The sequence below is a fragment of the Caretta caretta genome, chromosome 25, assembly GCF_965140235.1.
Source record: "Caretta caretta isolate rCarCar2 chromosome 25, rCarCar1.hap1, whole genome shotgun sequence".
Classification (NCBI taxonomy): domain Eukaryota; kingdom Metazoa; phylum Chordata; order Testudines; family Cheloniidae; genus Caretta; species Caretta caretta.
The window spans coordinates 19,638,125-19,659,734 of NC_134230.1; the positions used below are offsets into that span (position 1 = coordinate 19,638,125).

Below are 21,610 nucleotides of genomic sequence, written 5' to 3' on the forward strand. Positions count from 1 at the left end.
ACAATTGCCCCTGCTTGAAAGAAGAGTTAACTGAGTCCCAGAGAGGTGACATGACATGCTTAAAGACACACATGGAGTTTGTTGCAGAACTAGACACAGAATCTAGATCTCTGAGTGGGTGTCATGTTTTATACTAAACCACCGTGCCCTAGAGAAAAGATACCAGTTCTTTGTACTATGCACAAATATATACATAATTTATGATTGCTCCCACCCCAAACATTATGCTTTTGATCACAGTCCGTGCCATTGCAGAGCCAGCCCAGAGGTGTGACTTTGGCACACTCAGCGTAGCTGAGCTTTTCATGGAAGTACCAGAGACTGAAGTGAAAGCACACTTTGAACAAGTGAATCACCATAGCCTCCGAAATGAAGGAATCCCCTTTAGGTTGCCTGGCACCGAACAGACACAACCACCTCACAATCCTACTTACGGAGTTGCTGGGCTGCTGCCCAGATGCTCTCTGTACTTACATCATCAAGAGGTTCTCCCTCCCCAGCACACTGAGCACATTCAAACTCAGACTTCCACGTGGCAGAGGCCTAGTTCCCAGTGCAACACAGGGCTGGGCCAACTGCCTTTTCATTATAATCCAAGGTCAGTAACCAGCATTTGGTCTTTGACAGGCTGAGAACGGTAAGGCTATTGTGCATTTCCCCCACCCCAAGGAGACTGTGATACAGCCCCTGTTGGGATGTGGGGCCTGTTACTCATTGTAGCACTTACCGTGTTCTGCCGGAGCAATGAGAGTCGGCGGAAAGCAATGCTCTCAGCTGCTTCCAGCTGGTTAATTTCACCCATTTTAATCTTGTATTTTCTCATCTGCTCCTTTATTAGCATTTCCACACACCTGTGTGAGTGAAAGTACAAGAGTTAATTCAGCAGCCTGCTCCCTGGATACCTACACATGGTTTGGGGACAGCCATGGGGGATGGGATGAGTCACCAACATATGGACAGATCTTCAACACTGCTCATGAATACACCCAGCTTAGGGATGTTAGACACACATGTGGATGGCCCCCTCTCAAACCAAAGTCTCCAGAGGCACTTTCTTTAGAGGGTGGTGCTGTACGAGTGCAGGGTGAAGAGTCTACACAAACAAGCAAGACTGGGCGCAACCAAAAGCAGTGCTACAGATGATACATGTTCTTACTTGGATAACCAGAACCTTTGCACACTGTGTCTCCATGCAACAATGGTAAATGAACAAGCATCACCCACGCTGCTAGCTATTTCTATTTCTTCTACCTGCTGTCCTCTGCCTGCTCCGGCATAGACACTGGAGGGTATAGAGGGTTCTGCCCTTCTCCACCTTTTCAGCCCCACAGGAAGAGCAAACTGAATCAGAAGTTGGAAAAAGCCACTGCTTTATTATTTTTCAAACACTTCTTTCATTTCTGCTCTGGCTCTTTATTTAAAATAACTGAGGCAGGTCCAAGGCCAGCAACATAGGAAGGGTGGGGATAAGCACAGAGAGCTAGAGAGGCTGCAGTAAAGCAAGCGATGCTAGTGATTAGCACAGAGAGGATACGGGCACAACTGTCAACTCGAGAAAGGCTCAGAGGTAAAGGCTGAAGAGCTCCCAAGTAGGCAAGTGACAGTGTTTAATTTCTATGCCATACCATGTAAGTAATGGCTCCTATCTCAATACAGCTACAGGACAGCTGTTTATACAGGAATGGTGCTACATTTTGGCCCATTATTTTTATTTTACACATACAGATTAATACCACCACGCTGTACATATCCCCCTCCATCCATCCAAGCGCTGCTTGCAAAACAAATAAAGGACCCTTAATTATTAATAGTTACAGTACTACCCTGATGTCCTCATCAAGATTGGGGCCTGTTGTGCCAAAGCCACAGAAATCAGTGCCAGAGCCAGGATCAGAACTTAGAATTTACTGGCTCCTAATTCTGCACTCAGTCCTCCAGCCTGTCCTGCCAACAGGGCTCGAACAAAGTTTACATTGGATAGTTCTAACATGGATCAAACTGTAAGAGGTGGATGAGGTGCACACGACAGCACCAGAGACACGCACCAACTGAAAGGGCAGTTTCACCCCATACAGACTTCTGCAGCAAACCAAGCACCGAGACTTACATGGTTGTCTTTGAGACATCCTTCATACTGGTTAGTGGGTCAGAATTATCAGGGCAGCGCAGGAGACATGGAGCAAAGACAATGGCCAGAGCATTGGGTGACATACGGTTGACATCTTCTATTAGAGCCACTCTGAAATTCAATGTTTGGAACAAAATGAAAGTTTCTCAGTAAATCTTGCTAGAAAACAAATGATCTGATCAAACTTTGCTAGTGTCTCGGCATGGCAGCTATGGAGGAAGCTCCAGAGGGTTCAATATATGCAAGACGTTATGGAAACTTGTTTTTAAATAAGTGAATTTTACATCTTGTTGCACGAAAGAATATGAATCCACACAGACTGAGGTAGCCCAGATGAACCTTGGCCAGCCACTCTGTGTCCCCTCTCATGAGTCAGTTATCACTCTATTTTCAGGTTCCTACTTAGGTCCTCTCAGCTGAAAGCAGATCCTTCCACTTCATGCCCCCTTGCCAGCAGTACCCAGCTTATCACTAGAACACTTACAAGCATTTACAGTGCTCATGTTGCCTCTGCCACTCAGCTGTGCTAACATCCTCATAGTATCTGCCATCCAACCACACTAATCCCTGCATTCTAGGCTGCGCAAACCCACCACCACTCAACCAGAACTTACAATGCTCTCAGAGCTAATGCTGCTTGGCTCACCTGACACAATTAGACTGGCTTGCAGGAAAGAGAGAGCCACACGTGCACACAAACTGCCAACCCTAAATTCTCACCCTTGTCATATCAGTCTTTCACACAAAGCAGTAAAATCCCCACTCAGATCCCAAAATGGGTCAGGCCATCAGAAAGCTTCCAAGACAAATTCAAAATTCCACAAGATGAATATACTGATCTCTGGTTTACATGGCTTTTTTAACAGTAATTGGAAAGTGACACCAGAGGGAGAATGGACTCAGTGCAGATAAAACCCAAAGGAAAGGAAAGATCATTACTTGACAAGGTGAAAGATGAGTCGCTCCAGGGTGGTGTGATTGGATTGTGGAAGCTGTTCAAGGACGCTGTAAATGGCAACGAGTTGCTCCTGCTTTTCTGGTAGCTCTGCATAAGAAGAGACGAGCACAGCAAGATCTCAAGACACTCAGGAGCTCACAGCAATTCTAAAGCACCAGTCAATTAACGCCAGAACATTTGAATGCTCTTGGAGGGGTTTAGGGATCTTAAGCTAAAACCATTTCTGAACCTCTCCTGTTGCTTAGTACTTTAGAAGCCTTGGCTGTCACTTCATTTACTCATCCTACTATAGTGAGAGACAACAGCACACACCAGATGGTATTAGTTCCCCACCTTTTCACATGCTTGTAACAGCATGGTAAGGACAGAGTGACAAATGCAAGGAATGTCAGACTCCAGGTCTGTTCACATTTTTTGCACTCAATATACTAACATTTTTCCCCCACGAGAAAGAGCAGTGTCATTATAGATGCTGCTATTCTGGAATCTTGACATCAGAAAGCCCAAAAATGGATTTTACCCCAGGAATTTCTGTTTCCTAGGACAAATTTTAGAGCGACTGCTGTAAAGATGACTAGGAAGAGGCCATATAACAGAGTTAGTGCCGGGGCACTAAATCCTTCTCTAAGACAGAGAACAAGTGAAAACATTCCTATTGCTCTACAAATTGTTGACAAAACCCACCTACTGCTCGGAGAAAGTCACTGTACTGTGCAAAAGTCATGAGTGGGTCAGGTAACTCTCGCAGCCATTGCTTCAGGATGCCAGTGATGGTGTGAATGGGATAATTCTCTAGTTTCACTGAATTTGGATCTGAAAAGAGTTACTAGATTTAGCCCATCTGATTCCTTTGATACACACAATCAGCTCCCAAAGAAGGGAGCCTACAAACAATTCAAGCACTAGCGTATCTACTCCCCTGGAGCCCACGTGACTACTCAAAATGTGCCTGCGAGATATGTATTTATGAGCATGAACAGATTAGCAAGCTAATCAGTAATACAGGCTCCATACTGCACAAGTTAGTGCAGAGCAGTATTTCTGATAAGAAATAGTCTTACAGATGCTCTCAGAATAGCAGGGCAGCTGAACTGTGTGCTGGGAAGCAGGAAAGGCTGACAGCATTATTCAGACATACCTGTCTGCAGCAACTGTTTCAGCTCCCTCATGCGATTTGCTGACCCTGATTTCCTGTAGATTCCTTCTGTGTAGAGGCCATGCATCTCCACATACTCTAGTAGTTTCTCCATAACAACTGGGACTGAATTCTTATCGCTAATTAAGGAACTCACACACACTCCGAAGTGACGGGAGTCTACACCTTGGTCGTTCTGGAATTGATACAGGTCAAGTGTCATGTGGATTCCTGTTTCCAGGCTACCAAACTCATTTAAATTAGGACCTCCTGTTACACCTAAATGAAAGCTGAATGTTTTATGCCATGCTTGTTACTAACTTTTGGTCACAAGATGCCCACTGGCGAGAATGGCGTCTGGGCTGTGGCACTGGGCAAGATTTTAAGTTGTTGATACAATCAAGCCATCACTCCCTAACAGCTGGTTTAACACATTACACATGTGTAATCTGAGGGCAGGACTTCTCTTACCTTTTTTCCACAGGGCGATGTGCAGCAGCTCTGAGTTTTGGACATGCATTTCTTGTGGCAAATCAACTTGCAGACTACAGAGGAGAGGGACTGTTACTAACAGATCAAAGCAGATTCAAATGCAAAGTTTCCTCAGTTTCCCATTTGCTATTAGTCTCTATATAATCCGAATATGCTGCATACTGGAGTTTTCCCCAAAACACAAATTACCCTCTGCATGGGAGATGGAAAAATATTCTTAGCTGTAGGGCTGCTCCAGTTGGGATATGACAATATCACTTCAAGTCATTAGGAAAGCCAGCTGGTCAGGAGGTTTTCCTCCCTCATTTCACCTCATCCCGAACTCTTCAGCCACAGAAAAGGGACATGTAGTTTCTCTGAGTGGTGGTGTTGCTGCTGCTTCATGAAGTGCCTGGCAAGAATTGCCAGAATCCTACCTGCCACCTGTGCCAGCCAACTTGCACATGCACCCCCATGGCAACTTGTTCAGGTGCCACCCTACATGCAAGGTATTACCTGCCCTGGCTCCACCACTTGCAAAGCGCTCCCAGCTCAGACCCCCACCAAAAAGGCTATGCCTGTGCCCTCCAAACTTGTAAGGATCTGCAATTTTTAAAAACTAAGTGGCAAGAATGAGCCATTTCCACTTACTACTGCAAAGACAGGCCTTCTCCATTGGCCAGATGTAGGACGAGCACTGCTCACATGACTGCCGAATGCTCACTTGGTAGCTCGTGAACACATGGCCATTGTGCTCCTCAATCTGGGTGGGGGAAGGGGAGAAGTTAATGGCTCCCTTTGCTTATTTTCTTTAGAAACAATCTGAGCTATCTCCACCTTACTTTTTCTCCTCTCTTCCACAATTAAAACTGATAGAGGGAAATCTGGCTTCTGGTGTAAGGCTAAACCAGTGGCTCTCAATCTTTCCAGACTACTGTACCCCTTGCAGGATTCCGATTTGTCATGTGTACCCCAAGTTTCACCTCACTTAACAACTTGCTTACAAAATCAGACATAAAAGTACAAAAGTGTCACAGTGCACTATTACTGAAAAATGGCTCACTTTCTCATTTTTACCATATATTATTAAAATAAATCAGTTGGAATATAAATATTGTACATACATTTCAGTGCATCATATATAGAGCAGTATAAACAACTCATTGTCTGTATGAAATTTTAGTTTGTACTGACTATGCTAGTGCTTTTTATGTAGCCTGTTGTAAAACTAGACAACTATCTAGATGAGTTGATGTACCCCCTAAAAGACCCCTGCGTACCCCTGGTTGAGAACCACTGCTCTCAACCCAAGATAATTGGCGTTGGTCCATTTCAGAATTAAGGCATTTATTAGACAGAGTTACTTTAACCTAGTCACCCATTAGATGCAGTCTGCTACTAACATTGAGGAGGAGAGTGAGTTTGTGTGTGTATGGGGGTGGGGGGGATGTGAGAGAACCTGGATTTGTGCAGGAAATGGCCCAACTTTATTATCATGCACATTGTGTAAAGAGTTGTCACTTTGGATGGGCTATCACCAGCAGGAGAGTGAATTTGTGGGGGGGGGTGGAGGGTGAGAAAACCTGGATTTGTGCTGGAAATGGCCCACCTGATGATCACTTTAGATAAGCTATTACCAGCAGGACAGTGGGGTGGGAGGAGGTATTTTTTCATATTCTCTGTGTATAAATAAAGTCTGCTGCAGTTTCCACGGCATGCATCCGATGAAGTGAGCTGTAGGTCACGAAAGCTCATGCTCAAATAAATTGGTTAGTCTCTAAGGTGCCACAAGTACTCCTTTTCTTTTTGCGAATACAGACTAACACGGCTGTTACTCTGAAACCTAACATTGAGCAGTCACTCCTCCCCTTTAAACAATTTCCTCATTAAAAAAAAAAAACAGTCTGTCCTAAAAAGCACCCCAGGTGAGGTGAGATGTATGCATTTAGGAACACACCAGGCTGCACACGACGACAGACCAGTGATTCTTCTAATCCAGAAGCCAATGCTAGAACTTTGATGCAAGTGGTGAAAACCCACACTGACGCCTAATTTTCTGGTTCTGCTTGAACCCAGATAGCAATCAGCTTATGTTTTACAAACAGGCACCTACAGCCCTTAATTTATATCTTCATTACGGTAGTTATATGAAGTGTTTAATCCTTTATGAATTGCACAATGAGATTTGGCTCAGCAACACCCCACCACTGCAAGTTCCACAGTGCAATTACATGCGGTTTTAAAATTGTGGCCTTTCAGTTTCATTAAGTGCCCCCTGCTTGCTTAATGGGACAGGAACAAACAGAACCCTGATAGCTCTCCCAGCATCACCAGTTGTTTTATATCCCTCTAGCCTATCTCCTAGGACACCTTTACTTTCCAGAAGAAATAGCCCTGCTCTTTCAAGAATACTCCCAAATGCTTAATCATTCTTGATGCTCTTCCTTGGACCTTTCATATTTCTTCTACATAATTTCTGAGAAGAGGGGACCAAATCTATGAGGCAAGGAATCGCCATTATTTTTGGTGTGATATTTTTCTCTACCCTTTAATGCAGCTGCTATCTTATTCCCTTTTCTGGTGGCTCATGTGCACACTACAAATATTTTCATGGAGCCATCCACAACAATGCCTTGATCTTTTCCCTGAGAGATTACTTGACATTCAGACCCCAACAGCAATTATTGGAGTTTCAATGGTTCCTTTCAGCATGCATTACTGCACTTGTCTATGGTGAATTACATCTGTTAGATAGTGTGCTAAGGCTGGTGATTATCTTCAGCAAAAAAAATTTTTAAATTTTTTTTGAACATTTTAAGTGACTCTGGAAGTACCCAGCACATATCTGGGAATGGTTCTGCACACCTTGCTGCATTGTGGAAAATGACAGCTATAAAGCTTTGTGATGAAGAGATTATGTTAGTTTGGTTTGAAAACCAAGAAGCCACATAGGTATAAGCAGTTTTTTGCAGGAGGAGGATCCTGTGGCACCTAGTACTGTGTGACCTCAACCATGGCAGGGGACTTCGTGCGTGACCACAATTAAAAAAAAATAATACTCACTGCACGCTCTTGTTTTCGTTTCTTCTTCTGGGTTTTGCTTTGCTGCAGTGAGATACACAAAGGTATATTAATCTGTGAAATCCAAAGATTTCCTCTCCCTCACAACTTTACAGCCCCCATTCCACCTCCAGCTTCATCTGAGGCTCTACATTGCAGCCTCTACCTGCTAGCATAACACAGCTGGATAAGGTTCCTCTCAGAGTTCAAACCATCTCCTGAATCTGCTGGAGGGGGGTCGCTGTCTGGGGATAAAGCGTTGGAATTGATGAACCCTACCAAGAATTTTGGAGGTTTTAAAATATTCTTCCCAACTTGATCTTAGTATTTTCAGTATCTTGAAAAATGCATAATAATGAGAAATACCTTCAAATAAATTGGCCAAAGTCTGTGAAAATCTAGTACCAGGTGCTGGATTCAGGATTAATAAATAGAAAAAAAGTTTCCGAAAAGAACACCAAGGTGGGAAAATGTTCTGAAGTAACATGGACTACGTCAATGACATTGGGAAAAATGTGGTTCTAATTCTTTAAACACTTTTAAAGCAACTTTTTCAACCACCACGACTAGTGGAAAGGAAGTACTATACCTTGTGCTGCTCTGACACTTCTTTTTTTGCGTATCCTCGGGAAAACTCATCGAGAAGGGATTGGAAGAGATTTAAAACCAGATTGACGTCTTTCTGTTCCCTCTCTTTTGCAAGATTTGTAACTAGAAGCTGATAGTTTTCTATCAGATCTTTATAGCCGACATGGATTTGCCCGTTCTAGTGGAAGTAAAGGCATGATTCAAATTGAACAATCAGTGCAATAAAGTGCATCATTCTTTTTTTTAGCCATTAATTTAATGTTGAAACACTGACGGATAATTTTTAATGGTCACCCACTGGGTAACTAATGCAGCAACATGGACGAGCTGATGACAATAACGTCCTGCCATCTTTGCTGCAGCACTGTAACAAGTGGTCAGAGAGGTGATGAGAAAGGGAAAGAAAGAAATGCATCTATTTGTATGAGTAAGTTTGCAGGATCTGACATTTGTACCCTAATTTTATCACTGAAATAAAACAGTACTGAAATATTTAATCAGTGTTAGAAATTCCTACTTGGATGCTGAAAGACTAAGGATAATACAAACAAGTAAAGCTAGAGCATTCATTTTAAATGCTTGACTTCAGCTCTTTGCAAAATCCGTGTGATATTCACATCACTTTTAGGGCTAACAAGGTATATTACTTACAGGAACAGAGTACATTGTTTTGATATTTCCTCTAAACTTTTCTGTGGCTTCAAAAAATAAACATTCAGTAGGAGACTTCTGGGAGTTCAAGTCATTTATCTGAAAGGCAAGGGTATTTGTCACAATCATATTTAAGGAGAGAACATCCAGTCTGTACTATGTTTAAGCTAACCGTTTTGGATCAGACATGTCTGAAGCTTCTAATTATCCAAAATGGGATTTCCTGATGCATCTTGATAATACTAAGAGGTTCTGTCACACATGGAAAGATAATACTTGTCTATGCCTCCTTCTGCAATGACTGTGCTCTTCTTATCCATACATTCTTGTTAATATCACCTTGCTGCCTGCATACAAGTATGAAGGCGACTTGCCAAGGGAGGTAAACACCATATGCATTAGAAACACCTGGACTGAGAAAAAATCCATCAGGATCTAGTTTGTGTCAAGTTATTAAATCACTTCCCTCCTCCCCTTAAATCATCACTGAAGCCGATGCCTGGGAGAATAATCTTTCGAATCCCACGCTGGTGAACTGGGCACCTCCAGGTTGTTAGGAGTGGCAACAACATTCGTTCAAAGCAATCTGACATTTCTACTCAGCACTTGCACTTTTGCACAAAATCACACTAGCAGCAATTTCATATTTACATTTTGAGAAAACCAGAAAGACACAGCACTTTATTCAGTGGCAATTCATGATGAGCAATAGTACTTTGAATGATATAGCTAAAGACCCAGTTCCATGGCCATGGAACTCCTGCTCATGGAATTCCTGGTCAAAGGACATCCCCACATACAGCAGCTACAGAACAGGGCTGAAAGAAATGTCCCAAGGCTGTTCATATAACAGTTCTAAGCAGACCTTCCTTGGAAGTCTGGGCATAAAGACATCTCAAAAGGTGAGAAAATATACAACGTAAAATATAAATCATGAAAAGCTTCCACTCCAATTTATATTAGTTGACAAGAAGTAAAAATGGAGTGAGAAGAACCATAATCAGATAACTGGTCCTACAACACTGATCTGCATTCCATTCATCTCACCTTGTTTAGAAGGAACTCATCAAGATATTTCAGCTCATTGGCATTTGTGATCTCACGGAACACAGAAGGTGGCCACTTCTCAGACACTGCTGAAACCTTGCTGATTTTAATATTACGGTTCCTTTTCCCTTTGCTAGTTTCTTTCACAGGTCGCTCTCCTGCCTGGGGGCGACGTGGCTGTCCAGAAGGAGCTGGGGAAAAGAATCAGTATATATTCTAGAGAAGATAGTATTCTGCAGCTTTACTTCGCTCAGCTCCCTTGCACTGCACAATGGAAAGCATGGCACCAACAATATGGGAAGGGTCACGATTGTATTTTATAATCATCGCAGCTGCTTTTAAACAATTCATTTCATAGTGATGTCCAGTTAACACAAGGCCAAGTCAAATACATATCACCAGAAATATTTAAAGTAAACAAAAGAAATCTACAATTATCTTATTCTCTGCACAAACTTTTAGAATAATGCAGTTTCTGGAGAAGTTTCTTTGGATTCCAAGACAAGACTTGGACAAGACTCCAGCCTTGCAGTTTTCCCTTTGCGATCAAGTCTGGGCATTCATACTGTTAAAACTACAAAGAAACCACGGTTAAACACAAGGAAGCCAGAAATTCAGAACACTATTCTGAACATGTCCAATTGCATCTAGCTGGAGTGGATATGTCTGCATGGAATATATTAATGCAATATCCACCAAGAGTGAGTTTGAGATGCATACAGCTTCAGATTTTAAAATGTATATATTTAGTTCACCTTTCTAAACAAAAACTCTTGCACTTAAGACATGCCAACCACATTTAAGAATTACTGTTTCCATATCTATAATTTTGGTGACAAAGTCTGGCCAAATATAGCATTAAGACTAAGGCCTTGTCTACACTATAGGGGAAAGTCTGTCTAAGCTATGCAATTTGAGTTACGTGAATAGCATAACTCAAGTAGATGTAGCTTAGGCCTATTTACCGCAGGGTCCACACTGTGCTGTGTCGGTGGGAAATGCTCTCCCATCGACTCCCCTTACTCTTCTCATTCCCATGGAGTACAGGAGTCAACAGGAGAGCGATCTGCAGTCGATTTAGCGGGTCTTCACTAGACCCACTAAACCAATCGCCGCACATCAATTCCCCGGTAAGTGTAGACAAGCCCTAAGACTACACAAGAGAAGAAGCCGCGAGGACAAACTAAGTCTGAAACTCTGCGTAGATTACTTCCCTTTTCCATAGGAACATACAGCTTATTTAGTAAAATTAGAAGGCTTATTGAGAAACATTGCCTCAATGGGAAGCAGAACAGAATCTAAAGTTTTACTTTAGTCACATATGATTTGATTATTCTGAAAAATGAAGGTAACTTTGATCACAGAACATTTCTAATGCTTGCAGAATCTTAATTTCACTGAACACGAGGGTAAGCTGCCATCCATAGGCACCACTGGGAATTTGAAAAGGACAATTTTTGAGATGTTCACTGTGGCTCTAATGCTGTGAAGGTTCTGCAATCAACCCATTTTTTTTATTTCTACTCCTTGCACATTCCTGGCTGAAACGGAGCAGAGGAAACTCACCTTCTGATAATTTTTGTGACTCCACTGCTTCTGACATCAGAATACATGATAGAAGAGGGAGATTCTCTCCTTCCTCCATTACATCAGGACTCTCCTTAATGTATTTCTTGTCTGGTTTCTTTCCCAGCAGCTTGCGCAGAGGACTTTTAAATGTGGATCTGAAAGTAAAAGCAGGTTGCATGTTTCTTTTATATGTTTGTAATGGAAGCTTGTTTTATACAGACACAGACAGGCTTTAAGAGAAAGGGTGTGTTTAACTGTACAATTAACAGCCATGATAGAGAGAAGTAAATCTTCAAAGCATAAGTTCCAAGCACTAGCAAGGTAAAGCCTGAGACAAGGGGAAGGGAAGGGAAGGGACGGGACGGAGGGAGTGTCTACCTGGATTATATTTACTACATATACTAATTCACAGCTTTCCAGAATGCAGAGAGAGAGGGCATGACACATTATCTGAAATGGTCAGTCAGTCAATAAATTAAATTAATTATAGATGTATATAATAGAGTATTTTCCCAAAAATCTATTGGTAGAACCAAAGCTCCAGGGATAATGGATGCACAAAAAATGCAATACATGTCTATCATTGGTACTAACACGTTTTTGCTGATTGGCTGAGAAAAATATTTCTTGTTTTTCCCTACCTTGTCCCACAGCACTATAATCATACACAGAGACATGTGCAATACTTGGGCATAACAGGGCATGCTATAGAAAGGGCATGTTCTTTGGTTCGCTTGGTTGAAGTCAATCCCATAGACACACACAGAACACGTACTTGGCATCCATCTGCTGGTTAGGTGGCTGAACTGAGACAGCTGAATCCAAGGGCGATAACTGTTCACTGGACTTCCTTTGCACAGTCTGTTTCTTGTTGCTCTTCTCCTCCGCCATTGTTTCCAGAGATGGCTACAGAATATTAAAGAAATAGAACGATCTTTAAAATCCAGTCCATGAAGGAAGTGCTAGTTCACGATTTAAGTTTTATCTTTTAAGAAATCTACCAAGTTTTGTTTTTGTACAACAATCGAAAGAATCCACTTCACTCAATTTGTAGATTCCCTCATGTGGCAAGATAATGCCCTATTATATATAATGCCTCATCTGGGACTCCATTTGTGAAAGCATATAAAATTCAATGGACAAATTGCTGTGTAATAGCTGGCACATTAAACTTTTCATATTACATGGAAATTAAGCCAAAGGTTGACTTAACAGGAACTTGCATTTACAGTACACACTGCATTTCAAATATACACAAGGTCCTATGCGTCACACTCCTAATAAGGCAAGTAAGGAAAATAGAAAATACACTTCTGAAGAGTGTGAATACCTGAATCCTGGTGACAGACTGAGCAAGGTTAGCGATATCATCCAGCGAAGAAATAGTCCCCTTCTTTCTATAAGATTAGAAGAGTATTACTCTGCATCGAAAAACCAGATTTTATATTTTAAGAATCAAAGTTCATATTGTCAGATAGTTCAGGACAAAATCTTACTTCCCATAAAAGAGTTATAACCTACTGAGAAGTATCCTTCAGATTTAAGCATTTTAAAAAAATCCCACCTGTTGATTTTAACCTGTGTAGGAGAATCTTAATTGACACATATTATTGTAATCCACCACTCTTCCAATATATTTGCATTTAAAAGTCAAAGATTCTTTATTTTAAATTTTGTCTACCATAAGCATGGAGCCAATGCTGGGGATCTGAAGAGATTGGCCATTTTGGAGCAACATTTTATCCAGTGATGTAGGAAAGAAAGTTCTTTGAGAGATGCAGACAATCAGCAAGTACTAATGTACTAGCTAAGGCCTCAGTCCTCAAACTGGATCCACACAGCAGCACTGGATCCTTTAGAAAACCCCATTAGCTTCAAGGAAGCTCAGAAAGAGTACAAGGTTTTATCCACATGGATCTAACTGCAGGATTAGGGCCTCAGAACCCAGGAATTTTAAAGCACAGACAGAATTTCTTTACCCCACATTGGGGCCAGGTGAACAGGCTGCCACAATACTTCCTCCCCTCCCAGCCTTTATTTTAAATATTTTTGATAATGGATTTCTCTAAAGCCAGCTGCTACTGACCACAGAATCGTCAAAGCAATTGGGAAAGCTGTTCTTACGCTAGTAGGGTCTGAGGGGATTGGCCAGTTCGGTTTCTTTCATCCAAAGACTGGCTGAGTACATCATTCTGACCAGCCTCTGACTGCCTCTTTCCTTTCCATTTCTCCCGCTTGTCCCTCAGTTCTCCCGGGTCATGCAGATACCTCTGAATTTGGAAAGAGGGGGGGCTGTCCAGATCTTTGTCCACCTTCAAGATTTGGTGTTTATTTTTATTTCCATAATTCTCATCTGCAGTTTGAAAGCTTCTGGTGGGAGCAAGATTCTTTTTAACGTTCAGTGAGAGATCCGACGGCCTTTCAGGACAGGTGAAGCTTTGGCTGCCTTTTACTTGATTCTTTTGGTTCTCTTGAATTTTCACTTTATCAATATCCTTATCTAGTATTTCCTGTTTTGTTTCATTGGATTGCTTGGGAAAGGAGACCTCACTGTCCAATATTTCACCTAGGACCTGTGTTTCTGAAGGGGTTTTGTTTTCTTCCACTGAGATTCTCTCTTCCTCTGTACCTTTTGGAAGGACTGTGTCTTCTGCCGTGAATTTGTTTGGCTCTTGGACAGTTTCTGGAGTCTCCTTTTCAGAGGTTTTTTCTTCATGACATACTAAAGACTGCTCCTCTAAGGGGAACAGGACGTGCTTATTCTGTAATTTATTATGTTCCAGACCCCTTTGCCGGCGAGATTCCCGTTTCTCCCGACTGCTTGTGAGCTTCTCATGGACATCTGTTATGCTCTTCTGAGAAGGAATGGTCTTTTCAGTAGCTTGGCTCAGTTTTTCATCTCGATCATTCTGAGCTCCATCTACTCCTGCTGCCATCTGTTCAACACCTTGATCCGGCTGCATTTCAGGTTTTACAGCCAACTGCTCCAATGCCAGTTCATTACCATCTTCTGGGCTTACACTAGCCTCTCCCTCTTGAGCTTGTTGCATTTCCTGTTGCTTTTCCACAATCATTTGTTGAAATCTAGGTTAAAACACATTAAAGACAGGATGTGTAAAGGCTTAACCCAGAAGTGGGCAAGAAGCATGGCTGTGGGTTAAATATGGCTCACAGAGTACAACCAGTGGGTATCTTCAATTTTGAAGTCTCAGCATGGCTGCTTGGAGCTTTGTAGTCTCTGCAAGCTTCAGCTCTATAGTATGATTAGGACATCTACAACCTGCTCCACACCGGTGCAACCCTTGCACTTTGGGCAAGCTGCCATTGTAGCCTGCTTGGGCACTCTGGCTTAACCCAAAAACTCAGTGCCTGGGCTGTCACTTCCCAGTTTAAATCTGGCCACATGCAGCTTTTACTCTTCTTTCTTAAGGGACGATGATCAGATTAGCTCTACCAATACCTGGTGACAATGCACCATAATGAAGAATTCATTCCTGCAACCATAGCAAGCTAGCTCTGAAACAGCCTGAGCGGTATCTGAATTTAGGCCTGGCTGAACCAGATCACTCCTTTTCCTTTACCTCTTGCGCTGTAGGTGTCCCCTGACAAGAGCCTGCAAAAGGGAGATTCTCTTCCTCTGCTGATGGTAGGATTCTCTCTCCCTGTATCCTCGCCATACCGACTGAATGTAAATGGCAGCGTTAGTCCTCTCCAATGCCCTCCTAATACGGTATGAACGCCAACAAGTCTAGAAGCAAGATTTCATTGGTCAGAGGCAACCACAGAAATGTTTTTGGCAGAGATTTGCAGCTCACACTAAAATCAAGTTACACATACCTGCAGAGTAATGGTTGCCTGCCGCATTCTGAGAAAGTGTCTCCTCTCCAAAACCATCCGGAGCCAGCTCTGAAGGAGAACTATCTTCCTGATCACTTCTTTATGTAGTGTGTCCTGTAGCATCTGTCGTTCAGCCTCCTTCATAAACACCTAGTCAGTAAAAAAGGTCACATGAGCATTAATCAGTACCAGACTGTTCCACCTCTTAGAAGGATATATTCCAGGGATACTATACTTGGGTATGCATATACTTTGCTTTCAAGTTATAAGAGTACTGCATTTCGTTTTCCAAACAGCTATGGCTGCCTCCTGCCACATAACATCTGTTCATTATATCTGATACATTAATAAGTTTTTCCATCCCATTTCCTAGTTTTCTGGGTATTAAACATAAATGGAGGATAGATAGCCACAATTCTGTCCCACACAGGGCTGGGAATATGGTTCACTTGTAAAGCCCAACATCATGAATTCTTCCTCCCAAAAATCTATTTTAAATTCTGTTTTACTAACTAAACCCTCATGTTCAGATTCCACCACACACTACTCTGAAGGCAGCACAAATCTCTTTCTAAATGGAAACACTGATCTTTGTGATAAAAGCCAGTGGTGCTCATGGTCCACAGAGCCAATTTCTTAAAGTATAAAGGCTGTCGCTGCAGGATACAGCCCTGCACCAAGTCCAGGATGCTGCCGTTAGCTGTCTTAATAAGGGATTGGAGGAGCTACAAGCAATTGAGATATCCTGGAGAAGACAGAGTCAAATTTTTAAAACAGTTCATTTTTCTGTGGATAGGAGAAGAAAGAAATTCAAATATATGTTGGGATTCCCCAGCAAAACGTTCAGACTCAGCACATTAGTGTTTCTTATAGGGGCTGAAGTGGAGGACACATTTTACAGACCTTGGTCTTTCCTATTTGGTAGTTGTTTTTGTCCAGTTTCAGTTTATTCAGATGAGCTGAGATCTCTTCCTTCGAGGCTTTAGCATTTTGGGGTAGTAACACTTGAAACTGGTCTTTGAAATCCTGAGTCGGTAACAAACAGAGACAGTGAGAAACCAGATTTCAGAGTAGCAGCCGTGTTAGTCTGTATTCGCAAAAGAAAAGGAGTACTTGTGGCACCTTAGAGACTAACAAATTTTATTTGAGCATAAGCTTTCGTGAGCTATAGCTATAGCTCACGAAAGCTTATGCTCAAATAAATTTGTTAGTCTCTAAGGTGCCACAAGTACTCCTTTTCTTTTGAGAGACCAGAGTTAGCAGACAATTCAGGAGTCTGGAGTTCTAACTAGCTCTAGCTTCCAAATCATTGCAGCCCAAATAACTTAGCTTAATTTCAGGAAGTACTAATATTACTAATATCAATATTCCAAAGTTGCACTAATATTTTTTAACCTGTAAAATGCTGGCTCCTTCCAGTTTCACATCCAAGTTAATGCTTAGTATATGGAGGTGTGTGTATATTTGCCATATGCAGAGGCTATAAGTATATTACTTTATAATGGGATAGGCCTATTGACATATACATAGCTGAGACATTAAGATTCTCTACATGCAATAACTAGAACAGCACAGATAAACCTCAGAGCAGTTCAGATTGTGCCTTGTCAGCATACACAGGACCTGTCTAAGTTAATGACACATGCTTTTAGATAGCATTTCACTGAGGTTTCAGAGCTAGATTAAGCAGATACTTCCTAGCACAGAAATTGAAACTGAGTCCAAGTGGTCATAGCAGCATATATTATAGAGACACACAGCTGAAGACACCTGTGCGTCTCATAAGTGGTGTGGTTTGTTTTTTTTTTTTAATAGAAGCAGATGCTTCCCAAATCATACTGGTTTGATCCCACTGCACCCCAAGTACCTGGAACGTATATTTGGCACTGTAACCAGATCTTCGGATTCGCACAGTCTCCAACATGCCAGTGTATCTCAACTGCTGCAACACTAATCCCTCATCAAAGAATAGCTCCCTCTGAAAGAGACACAGGGAAACAGAGACCTAAACACAGGACACAATTTACACCATCTCCTCTAAGACAAGATCTCTTACTGAGAATTTACACTGATTTTCTGTCAGTGACACCTTTCTCCTACTCACCTAAAGCCAGCTACCCCAAAATATTTACATTTCTTCCCTTCAGATCCACACAGCTGGAGACAGTATTCTTATGGCAGGAGTTACATACAATCTTTAAAGTTCTTTTTAGCATGTGAGCAGTGTAGAATTCTTAAAGAAATGCTACAGTAGAACCTCAGAGTTATGAACACCTCAGGAACGGATGTTGCTGGTAACTGAAATGTTGGTAACTCTGAACAAAACGTTATGGTTGTTCTTTCAAAAGTTTGCAACTGAACATTGACTTAATACTGCTTTGAAACTTTACTATGCAGATGAAAAATGCTGCTTTTAACCATCTTAATTAAAATGAAACAAGCATAGAAAAAAAAGGAGGACTTGTGGCACCTTAGAGACTAACAAATTTATTTGCGCATAAGCTTTCCTCAGCTACAGCTCACTTCCACTGAATGCATCCAATGAAGTGAGCTGTAGCTCACGAAAGCTTATGCTCAAATAAATTTGTTAGTCTCTAAGGTGCCACAAGTCCTCCTTTTCTTTTTGCAAATACAGACTAACACGGCTGCTACTCTGAAACCTGTCATTAAGCATAGAAAGTTTCCTTACTTTGTCATTTTTTTTTAAACTTTCCCTTTACTTTTTTAGTAGTTTACATTGAATACAGAGTACTGTACTGTATTTCCTTTTTTTTGGGCCTGTGCTGCTGCCCCATTGTGTGCTTCCAGTTCCAAATGAGGTGAGTGGTTGACTGGTCAGTTTGTAACTCTGGTGTTCATAACTCAGAGGTTCTATTGTATACTGTTAATTTTGTGATGTAGGTTCTTTGAGGAAGCTTGGAGAAGTTTGCTCTCTGCCTTTATTTCTCTAACTAGAGTTCTTGGGACAGAACTGCTTCCTGGAAATTGGACATTGGTGTTTGGACTAAGATTTCAGAATAAGCATATTACCTACATGCAGTTTATGACCTCCTCTCTTTGAGGACTGGTGTCTACAGTGTAAATGAACAAGCTGCAATAAGAAAGTACCCAGACTCCACATTGGTTTCCCTTTGGAGGAGGAGAAATCAGCAACCAGCAAGACCCTGGCATCTGCTACCACTTGACAGAAGAGCAACAGCACTTTACATGGCATAGCAGAAAAAATAACCAGAGTAACCAAATAATATAAAGAATTGTGTTTGTTATTATTCATCTTTGCATTCTTCTTGGTACTTCTGGTAGAACTAACAACGGAGCAACTAGCACCAAATGGTCATTCCTGAGGTGCAGACATCTATCCACAAAGAACTGTACTGAGACCCACTAATTCATTCCACACATGCCACCAAACAGCTCTCTTGTGGTAACTGCATCCTGTAACTCCAAACCTGAGTAGAGCTAGAACTAGCTGCCAGTCCCTTGAACCTGCCAGAACCATAATCCCCAAGGCTTGCTGTGATGACACAAGTTTTATAAGAGGGCTGCTGTGGCTATTTTGACAAAAGCCATTTGAGGAGGACATCAGTCATTGAATCCCTCCCCACAACACACAGGAGTCTCTTGCTTTCATTACATTCTCTTCAAAAACTGAAGAAAGGGCTAAGAATTATTTCATGCACTACTATATTTTTATCAAGTATCAGAGAAAACACAATTTGCCTTTACACATGCTAGTTGCAGGCTGCCTTAAAGCAAAGTCAAATCTAAAATGTTGACAATGTACATTGATGGGGATGCCCTTTCTGTACATCCACTAATCAGACCAACTTAGCTCTGGGAGGCAGAATGACCTACCTTCTCAGCATTGGAGCGGATGCAGCGGATGAAAAATGGCTCCGCTTTCCCCAGGGTCTCCAGTAATTTATTGAGGGAGTTCTGGAATGAGACATTCAATACACTCATTCTTCAAATATCACTATTTTGAGTTGCCTTTAGCAATAGCTTTGAATGTTCTTCAGTCATGTTGTTCAAATGGACAAAAACACCCTACACACACTGTGCGTTTGATGGAGAGTGAGAGCACAAAGGGGTGCACACCCTGATCATACCTGGCACTGACCACGGGGCTGCCCAGAGATTGGTGTTCATAGGATAAAGCCAGATCTAGGAACTTCATACCACCTGATGCGATGCTGTCAAATGTGGTCACTCTGGTTGGCACAACGGTCCTTAGTACACTGTGTGTGTTTGATGATGATGATGATGATGATATTTTGGCAATAGCAGACCTTTCTCCTCTGAGTACAAGGCCTCTCTAGTCTTATGGCTAATCAAACAACAATTGATCTGATAGGGGGCCTTAGATGCCACCATTTCATCTCTTTTGTGTTAGTTTTTTCCTTTCTCTGCCAGAAACATCAAGACACCTTCACCTCTAATCCTTGGAGATACTCCAAACAATGGCAACAACTAATTGTGTAGCTTATGACTGACCTAGCGCAGCCTACCCCATAGGTGCTGACTGCCAGAAGGTCCTATTTTTTTGGTGACACAGGGCAGACCACAAGTGTCAGAAGATTGCATAAGAGCTAGGAGAATGAGCTGATCATCTATATCAGGGGTTCTCAAGCTTTTGTACTGGTGACCCCTTTCACACAGCAAGCCTCTGAGTGCGACCCCCCCCACACTTATACATTAAAAACACTTTTTAATATATTTAACACCATTATAAATGCTGGAGACAAAGCAGGGTTTGGGGTGGAGGCTGACAGCTCGTGACCCCCCATGTAATAACCTTGTGACCCCCTGAGGGGTCACTACCCCCAGATCTATATAGAGAATGTGCAAACAGGTTTAGGAAATAAACCAGAAGTCAGATCTGTTCAGGGATAGGTCCTCAGTGGTGTGCACTCACTGCATGCTCCATGGCATAGCAGCGGTTTCTGATCCTCTATGAAGGCTGAAATATCGATCTCTCTCCAGTTCACCCATTTACCTGAAACTGTGCACTTATGCTAGGTGGTTTCTTCTTTTTGTGTAAGTGTAAGAGGGATTTTGTAGTCCGATCATGCAGAGTCATGCTCACTATAAGCTTCAAAGACTTGGAGTCCAGCAAGTTCTAGAACAAAGAGATTTGCCGTTTTCACTCAGTCAATATACATCTATATAAACTGTGATCACACTTGTAATACGGAAAATGGTTGAAGCCCTCAGTGAATCTCATGATTTTTATTTTAAACCTAAATCATTCTCTTCCAAATACCAAAACCATTTCTTCCTCAAGGACAGGAAAACACACAGCCTCCCCCCAATACTTCTGCCCCTTGTGGGCTAGTCAGTGGCTCTGCACATGTGCCATCTCCTCCCATATCCTAATGCAGGTAGGTTCATCCACAACTAGTCTCCACTGCCTGGATGAATCACAGATGATCTGTGAACTCTACTTGAGCTCCAGAATTCAGTAGGTTTACCTCAGATGTAGTATCTAGAAAAGAGTGTTCCTGGCTTCTAGGAACACTGAAATGTGCTTTCTCCACATATTTAGCTATTCCATAAGCCTTCCAGTTACATGCACATCACTTTACAGAAAGAGGATTCAAGAAATATTTCCGTAACTCTTCAGATAAAAGAACAAACTGTACCTATACAGCAAACTCATCTTTTGGATGTGAAAGGGAGATGAACACTTTTTTGTCTTCTCGAACAGTTTTCCTGACGCACGATGCATATTCATTACTTGCAAAACCCAAGACATCATAAAATGTGCTGAATAAATTTACCTTGGGAATGATCTGCTTTTGTTTGGTACCTCTACTCTTCCTGTTAAAATATTAAAGATTGTTTAAGAAACAATACATAATATGATTTTTGTTAGTTCAGCGTGTTAGCCATGCCTTGCAAATTAGACCACGCTAAGATGCAGAGCAGAAGAGAATGAGTGCAACAGCTTCAGGAGATGTTCATGCATACATAGGAGTTCCTTATAACTGATTAATGCAGGGACTGCAAGCGACTTTGCAAGGAGACTGTTTTGCCAATTTCCAATACCTGCAGTACTAGCAAAAAGGAAATGTTTTGTCTACAAATAAAATTCACAGCTGTTAGAGAAATTTTAATTGGTGCATATGCTGTATTTGCTTTAAAAAATAAAACAAAAACAAAACAC

The 21,610-nt window shown here is 41.8% G+C and overlaps 1 protein-coding gene across 12 annotated transcripts in view; it reads right to left on the bottom strand.

The window, feature by feature from the left end:
• Nucleotides 1–21,610, bottom strand: part of MYO9B (myosin IXB) — a 77,689-nt gene that overhangs the window by 5,279 nt on the left and 50,800 nt on the right. For 10 of the 12 annotated variants that reach the window (XM_048831314.2, XM_048831315.2, XM_048831313.2 and 7 more), the window contains 22 exons: nucleotides 21,225–21,264; nucleotides 20,441–20,563; nucleotides 19,300–19,380; nucleotides 17,312–17,422; nucleotides 16,348–16,470; nucleotides 15,445–15,594; nucleotides 15,189–15,355; nucleotides 13,732–14,691; nucleotides 12,938–13,004; nucleotides 12,383–12,513; nucleotides 11,605–11,762; nucleotides 10,039–10,229; nucleotides 8,992–9,090; nucleotides 8,342–8,518; nucleotides 7,756–7,797; nucleotides 5,344–5,455; nucleotides 4,693–4,766; nucleotides 4,225–4,417; nucleotides 3,771–3,899; nucleotides 3,068–3,173; nucleotides 2,108–2,239; nucleotides 728–851 (listed from right to left, as the gene is read on the bottom strand). In XM_048831314.2, coding sequence (XP_048687271.2) covers nucleotides 728–851; nucleotides 2,108–2,239; nucleotides 3,068–3,173; nucleotides 3,771–3,899; nucleotides 4,225–4,417; nucleotides 4,693–4,766; nucleotides 5,344–5,455; nucleotides 7,756–7,797; nucleotides 8,342–8,518; nucleotides 8,992–9,090; nucleotides 10,039–10,229; nucleotides 11,605–11,762; nucleotides 12,383–12,513; nucleotides 12,938–13,004; nucleotides 13,732–14,691; nucleotides 15,189–15,355; nucleotides 15,445–15,594; nucleotides 16,348–16,470; nucleotides 17,312–17,422; nucleotides 19,300–19,380; nucleotides 20,441–20,563; nucleotides 21,225–21,264 — 3,490 coding nt within the window. Of the gene's footprint in view, nucleotides 1–727; nucleotides 852–1,251; nucleotides 1,342–2,107; nucleotides 2,240–3,067; nucleotides 3,174–3,770; nucleotides 3,900–4,224; nucleotides 4,418–4,692; nucleotides 4,767–5,343; nucleotides 5,456–7,755; nucleotides 7,798–8,341; nucleotides 8,519–8,991; nucleotides 9,091–10,038; nucleotides 10,230–11,604; nucleotides 11,763–12,382; nucleotides 12,514–12,937; nucleotides 13,005–13,731; nucleotides 14,692–15,188; nucleotides 15,356–15,444; nucleotides 15,595–16,347; nucleotides 16,471–17,311; nucleotides 17,423–19,299; nucleotides 19,381–20,440; nucleotides 20,564–21,224; nucleotides 21,265–21,610 lie in introns of those variants that run through there. The other 2 variants (XR_007353976.2, XM_048831318.2) reach the window with 2 other exon arrangements.